This window comes from Polypterus senegalus, chromosome 8 (assembly GCF_016835505.1).
Source record: "Polypterus senegalus isolate Bchr_013 chromosome 8, ASM1683550v1, whole genome shotgun sequence".
Taxonomy (NCBI): Eukaryota; Metazoa; Chordata; class Cladistia; order Polypteriformes; family Polypteridae; genus Polypterus; species Polypterus senegalus.
The window spans coordinates 61,282,465-61,289,695 of NC_053161.1; the positions used below are offsets into that span (position 1 = coordinate 61,282,465).

General features: G+C 38.5%; 1 protein-coding gene across 1 annotated transcript; it reads right to left on the reverse strand.

Moving 5' to 3' along the window:
* Nucleotides 1-1,143: 1,143 nt before the first annotated feature.
* Nucleotides 1,144-6,676, reverse strand: LOC120533981 (transmembrane protein 229A). Its single transcript, XM_039761157.1, has one exon. It carries the CDS (start codon nt 5,501-5,503, stop codon nt 4,466-4,468), a length of 1,038 nt encoding a protein of 345 aa, XP_039617091.1. The 5' UTR covers nt 5,504-6,676; the 3' UTR covers nt 1,144-4,465.
* Between the last annotated feature and the right edge of the window lie 555 nt (nt 6,677-7,231).

The following is a 7,231-nucleotide window of genomic DNA, read 5'->3' on the forward strand; positions in this document are numbered from 1 at the left end:
AATTTTTGAAATTGTTGCAGATTTGTTAAAAAATGAAAAACGGAAATATCACATGGTCCTAAGTATTCAGACCCTTTGCTCAGTATTTAGTAGAAGCACCCTTTTGAGCTAATAAAGCCATGAGTCTTCTTGGGAAAGATGCAACAAGTTTTTCACACCTGGATTTGGGGATCCTCTGCCATTCCTCCTTGCAGATCCTCTCTAGTTCTGTCAGGTTGGATGGTAAACTTTGGTGGACAGCCATTTTTAGGTCTCTCCAGAGATGCTCAATTCGGTTTGTCAGGGCTCTGGCTGGGCCATTCAAGAGCAGTCACAGAGTTGTTGTGAAGCCACTCCGTTATTTTAGCTGTGTGCCTAGGGTCATTGTCTTGTTGGAAGGTAAACCTTCGGCCCAGTCTGAGGTTCTTAGCACTCTGGAGAAGGTTTTTGTCCAGGATATCCCTGTACTTGGCCGCATTCACCCCATGATTGGGGTCGGATGTTAGCCGACCTGCTGACCAACCACAAACGTTACCTGGTAGGTAACCACCCATACAATCAGATTGCGATTCAGACTACGAATGCCTTGAATGTAAGGCTAAAGGGAGCATGCGGGGAGAGAATGCAGTAACCATGTGGTCTGATCCCACTTAAAAGCTATTGTTGCAGAAATTGCTAAAAAACTTAATGCTGACCATGAGAGAAATGTATCAGAACACACAGTGCCTTGCAGCTTGTTGTGTATGGGGCTGCGTCTGTTTAGAGTTCCCATGTTGACTGTCCACCACCAAAAGTGGCTAAATGGGCACATGAGCGTCAGAACTGAACCATGGAGCAATGGAAGAAAGTGGCCTGGTCTAATGAATCACATTTTTCTTCTAAATCATGTAGATAGCTGGTTGCGTGTGTGTCTTTTACCTGTGGAAGAGATGGCAGCAGGTTGCACTAGGAGAAGAAGGGAAATTCTGCTGGAAAACCTTAGGTCCTGGCATTCATGTCGATGTTACTTTGACATGTACCCCCTACCTGAAATTTGTAGCATATCATGTACATTCCTTCATGGCAACAATATTCCGTGATGGCAGTGACTTCTTTCAGCAGGATAATGCACCTTGCCACACTGCAAAAATTATTCCAGAATGTTTTGATGAACATGACAAAGAGTTGAAAGTAATGACTTGGCCACCAAATTCCCCAGATCTCAATCACGTGTAGGAAACGTGTTAGTGACTGTGTGTGTTTATGTGTATGTGTTTAGAAAGCTCCAGAGGAGATAAATCAACTATTAGAAGTTATCCACATTACTATTTATGAAAATTACTTGCTGAGTATTTGTTTCAGCAGTTTCATGAGTTTTCGAAGTTATCTCTAAATTATTGCAGTTTAATGAAAAATTGATAGGGCAACATTTTAAAACATTTAATCATTGTCAAGTTAATTAATGTGATTGAGTACTTTTCATTTATAATGCTTCTGGAAAATTAAGTAATTTTAAATATATTTATTGTGTGTGTGTATATTTTGCCTTATACAGTTTCTTAGATTAGGAATTTGTTAGTTTTTGCACACCCCTTGGCGTCAGAGCACAGGGGTCAGCCATTTTACAGCACCCCTGGAGCAATTGGAGGTTATGGGCCTTGCTCAAGGGCTCATCAGAGTAGGATCTCTTTTGGCAGTAACAGGGATTCAAACCAGCAACCATCTAGATACCAGCGCAGACCCTTAGCCTAATGATGACAGCATTTAAAATAAAACTATTGAATGTTGCAGATGTGACCACAAAAAAAAAAAAGACACAAAGCACACATTTCCTATTTGATTTAAATGCTGATATATTTTATTTTCAAAAAGGTATGGAGAAGTAGTAAAACTTCTATTGTAAATTGAAATTCAGTCAGTAATGTGAAAAGGTAATAAATATGGCTAGATAAATTCATCAAAAAGTCAGTGCCATAAAAAGTATTGCTTAGTTGAATAGTGTAATATTTGGAAGTGTAGTATTTTCTGGCAAAGCCTTTCAAGTCAACATGCGCCAAAATCCATTTTTTGTATTGATACTAATCATTCTGTTGTTTTATCATTTTAATAAGACAACTTTGTGATTCAACAACATAAAACAAATATTAAACTGTATATTGTCAAGTCATATACATTTACTTTATGAACGCATTTATGCTTAAATAAGTTATTCTGCAGGAATGTAAATGAGTAAAATCCATATTTGTGCAAGAGACCCATTTACTATTCTTAAAAGTTAAAAGCCTACTGCCTAGTACAAACATAGATTCTCAATAAACAAATGTAAAAAATATTTATGAAACAATACAATCAGTGTTGTCATGTTATGTATATAGCACAGTAAAAATGATTGCATACAAACTGCGTTAACTGTATATACTGTATGTATGGAGTTGCATATCGGCAGTGGCATTCATAACAAATGCGCTACAATTTTGAGTGTGATATGGCTACATTTTTAATGAACTCTCCAGCCCACACTGCACAATTTGAGAAAATTCTACTGTTATTAAATCTACTTCAAGAATATTCATTTAAACAGTGCTCTGTTTTGAAACTATACATCCTGCATTAGTGTAGGTGCACACTTGTGTCAATGATCTACTGTATTATGGAATGGAAATGTAAGAGTTAGTCTGCTGTGCAAAATCAGTTTGATCATGTTACATAGTGCACAAAAATTATAATATCACAGTAAAATATAAACCTTGTATACTATATTTATTTATAAGACAGTAGATGTATTGATTCTTCATTAGACTTGAACTAAACACCTATTAGAATTTAGTGAAATTCACCTAGTGAAGCTTTTGAATCACAATATTTTGTTGTTTTAATTTTCTATATAGATTATTTAACATCTCGTATAAGGCTGAAATTTCAAAACAGTCTAAAACTGAGAATGTTTCTGGTTTTCCCTACTCATTAATTACTAATTATGAAAGAGTACATTTGATAATGAAAACATTAGTAAATATTAAAGTTGCTTTATTTACTAAGCTGTTTTGCAATAAAACGTCTTTCAAAAGTGCTGTTTCCTGAATGTATAATAAAACATTTTACAGTGCTACGTCATCTTACATTCAGACTGTAGGCAAGTTAAGCAGCCTGCCTGGGCTCGCAAAGTGAGCAAGGAATGTGATCCTGACTTGAGCGCTCTTTAAGTCAAAGTTGGGCCTCACCATCAGCACAGAAGAGGAGGAGAGCTTTACAAAAACAGATCACCATGAGGAAGACAAACTAAAGTAGGATGATTAACATGTAATGTATCCTAGTGCTAATATGTTGTACTAATTAGTACTCTATGGTTATTACTAAAGGAATTGATGATGTTTTCCATCCATCCACCCATCTATTTTCTAAACCTCAGTGTGTTCATTACACAGTTACAAGTGTGATGTATTTTAAGGCTTTATAGCTTAGTCTAAAAATATATTTAGAATTTTTTTAATGAAAATATTTTACACATTTTGCCATGTCCAGGCTTGCTTCTTTTCTTGCACTTTGGGCTGCATCTAGCTTCTACGACCATAGATATTGGGTTAAAAAATAAATTAACTTTAATACTTTTTTAATTTCTGGAAGCACTGAATCAATCCTGAAAGGGGTGGTTTAAAATTATATGTTTTACAAGTCAACTATACATATTAATTTTTAGAGCTACTGCTCTCCTAGCAGCCTTGGGCATACAAAGGCATTTACCCTCAAGAATCACTGTCTCTCACTAACACTGGTCCAGTTTATTTTTTCCAGTTAACTTAATTTTTTTTTTTTCGTTTTTGGTGGGTGGTTGTGTATGGAAAATCCTGCACAAACATGGGGAGATCATACCAGCTCCACACAGGGTTCTAAACCCAGGAGTATGGATTTATGATGTAGCAACACTAATCACTGTGCCACCATGCTGCCCCCAAATTAAATGCAATTAGTTCAGTCTTGAATGTGGTTTGTTGAGATGCATTGTTAAAACTTATACTTTGGCATCAAATAAAAACTAATTATGACATTTCATAGGTAAAATTATTGTCTGTTATTGTAATAGTTTGTCATCAATTGTATATTCATAGGTAACTTCACGTTCTAACACTTGTTTATAACTCCAAGTAAGAATGTCATTTGCCCAGACTTCTTGCAAAAAATAACATTAGAAAATTTCTAAATTTCTTCCATTAAAAAAATATTAACGTTCCAGATCACATGAAAAAAGGACACGTCGTAACTGTGTGCAAAAAGGAGAAGAATGGTCATTAAATCTGTTAAGAAAGGCGATTTCTACTGCTGGCCGAATCATGTGCTCGGTTTAAAATGGTATCGGAGTTAAGGAAGCGATAACACGGAAATACAGACGATGGCTGGTAATACAAACAATGACTATTTGGCTCTTACGATAAACACTCTTTTTAAAGCAGCGGCAACTGTGTTCCCCATGTTTGTCACAGTCTTCCTCAGGCCTTCGTCTTCTCCCCCTTCACCACCGGCCATTTGCGGTACCCACCGAGCTTTTGCCTTTGGACCATTCGACGCGAAGCAGGACATTAGAAAGCATATCCTGGTACAAACTGAGGCAAATCCAGCCGGGGAGATACATTAACGTGATGAGTCCTTTAAAATTCAAAGGATAGTGCGAGTAATCCCAGGAACAAGCGTTGTACTGCCGGAGTCCTAATCCCCAGGAAAATTCCCAGGCGTAAACAAAAATGATATAAATAGGCAGCCTTTTCCAGGCTCCCCAGCCTCGCCTGTAATGAAGGTACAGATAGAGCTTTTCCACCACGAAACTGCAGCTCCCGTACATTAAAAATGACCACAGGGACGAGTGGCCGATCAGAGATCGGTCAGCTTTCTCCACCAGGTTAAAAAAAGAAGTGAAAAAGACTTCGTCCATAAAGCCGTGCATGCCGAAGAAGGCGAAGCGCACGATGTCCGGCAGTCCTTGGGAAGCCCTTTGGAGCAGCGCGGCCGGACTTTCCTTGGCCGCGCCGTGATACTGCAGTCGCAGGAACCTCTTGAGGAACACTTCTGAATAGTAGAGCGCCATGAGGTACTGGACGGCGAGGTGAGCCGCGGACGCGCTCTTAACGTCATTTGTGGAGCCGGTGGCTTTCCCCACCAAGATCTGCATGCCGACGTACACCGACGGGTAAAAAATAAAATGAAAAACAACGGGACGACCGTGGAAGATTTTCTTCTGTAAATAGATCTTCTCCAGCGCGAAGTGAGTCACGCAGTGGACAAGACAAAGATAAGGCGAGGAAAACCCCAGCATTTTGAAATCTGTGGTGCTCAAAAACCTCTGCATGGAAGAAATGACAATGTCCAGTGTAATCCCGTGCATTCCGTAGAAGTAGAGGCGCATCCATGCTGGTAGCGATTGCATTGATTTACCTGCGTTTTCAGTACTGGACAGCTCCTTCGGCCCAAGTCCCTTTGACAGCTGCTTACTGGTGCGCTCAATTGAGCAGAGCCTCTGGCTGTCACGCCGTCTGCTGCCCATGATCAGTCTCATTTGGAGCTTTCACTTTAATTCCTACCAGCAAATTAGATTGCCGATTGAGTAGGTTTGCTCCAAATCGAGCATTTGCTTGTGCTTGGATTAGTTGTGTCTACCCATGAACTCCGGCCCCTGGCAGCGCCGCTAATCTGCACGAGTGAAACTGAGGCCAGAGGCAGACGTGTAGTCTAGCGAACTGAGACGACTCCCGAGTGACGCTCACCGGCTCTAAGGCGCCCCTCACAATTCGACTTGGCACAGAGAGGGCGGGGATCCCCAACACACACTCGGCCGTGTTCATCTAGTAGATTGTACCAAGTGGAAAACAGGGGTGAAAGTTAAAAGACGGATTCTGTAATCTAAAAAAAAACCAAACAAACAGGATTCATCTATCTAGGTAGGAATGGGGGGCGGGGCAATATTGCTGTAATAAGGTGAACTAAAATAGGTAAAAATGGAATGAGTCTATGCCAATGTTGGTACATTTTATATAGTGCCGTCAAGAACATGCACAATATAGGGCGTTTAACAGTGAAAACTGGAGAATAATGCGGGATCAAAAATGCAAACTGATCAGTGCAATGAAGGGGACACCTGGGGATTTATCTGGGGCAATTTAAAAAGCAAGTTGAAAAACGCAAATTAAAATATGCCACTCACTACCCAATGAACCACATGCATATAAATAAGACTAATATTAATAGTACTGCAGCACTTTGTCTTGTTTTAAATGTCATTTTATGATTGGGTTACTGCATAAATGTTCTATATTTCAAAACAGATCTCAGGGTCTACACTGCATGTTACTCTATTAAAAAATCTTTAGATGTCAATTTAGGGCCATATTAGCACATATTATCTCATTTACTGAGCTCTTTTCATCATTCTGATCATCTGTTTCGAAAGCCTTTTCCCCCCACCTCATTTCTATTGTGCTTTAAAAGAGTTCAAAAGAATCCACTATGAGATCAAGATTCTTGGTACAAAATTTAAAAGGGCAACCATATTAACTTTTACACAAACCTGTGACCACAGCCAGGTTAATGGAAAAGGAGCAACATCATTAGGACTGAACCACACATGATTGTTTAAATATTGCATTCATTCAGGTATCTAATTGTTTTAAAAAAGTAGATTATATATCAAACCAAATTATTTATTGTCATTGTAGCAATCAGACATTGTACAACAAAATTTAGGTGCACTTTTACAATTCAAAAATAAAATAAAAAAACAAAACACAATTACATAAGTTAAAACTAAAAATTTCTATTCATACATATGTCTTATTATATCCAAGATATATAATAATATCCATTATCCAACCTGCTATATCCTAACTACAGGGTTACAGGGGTCTGCTGGAGCCAATCCCAGCCAACAAAGGGTGCAAGGCAGGAAACAAACCCCGGGCAGAGCGCCAGCTCACCACAGGGTATATAATACTATATATCTTATATCGAAATACAGCATACAAGGGATGATAACAATACTCTGACCCTAAACCTGAAAATGGAGCTGATTTTGTAAATGGTCAGAGATGATATTGCTTTGTGCTAAAATAAGTAAATTACAAGTTTTTAGCATTGATGGTTTATAGTGTATGTTTCTTGTCTGAGAACCAAGTCAATATGGAAGGCAATAAAAAAAAAAACAAAAAAACACAAAATCAAGTATCATGCTAATATTGACTGGGATGTATGAAGAGTACTGGTCCTGGTATACATTGATTAGGTGAAAATG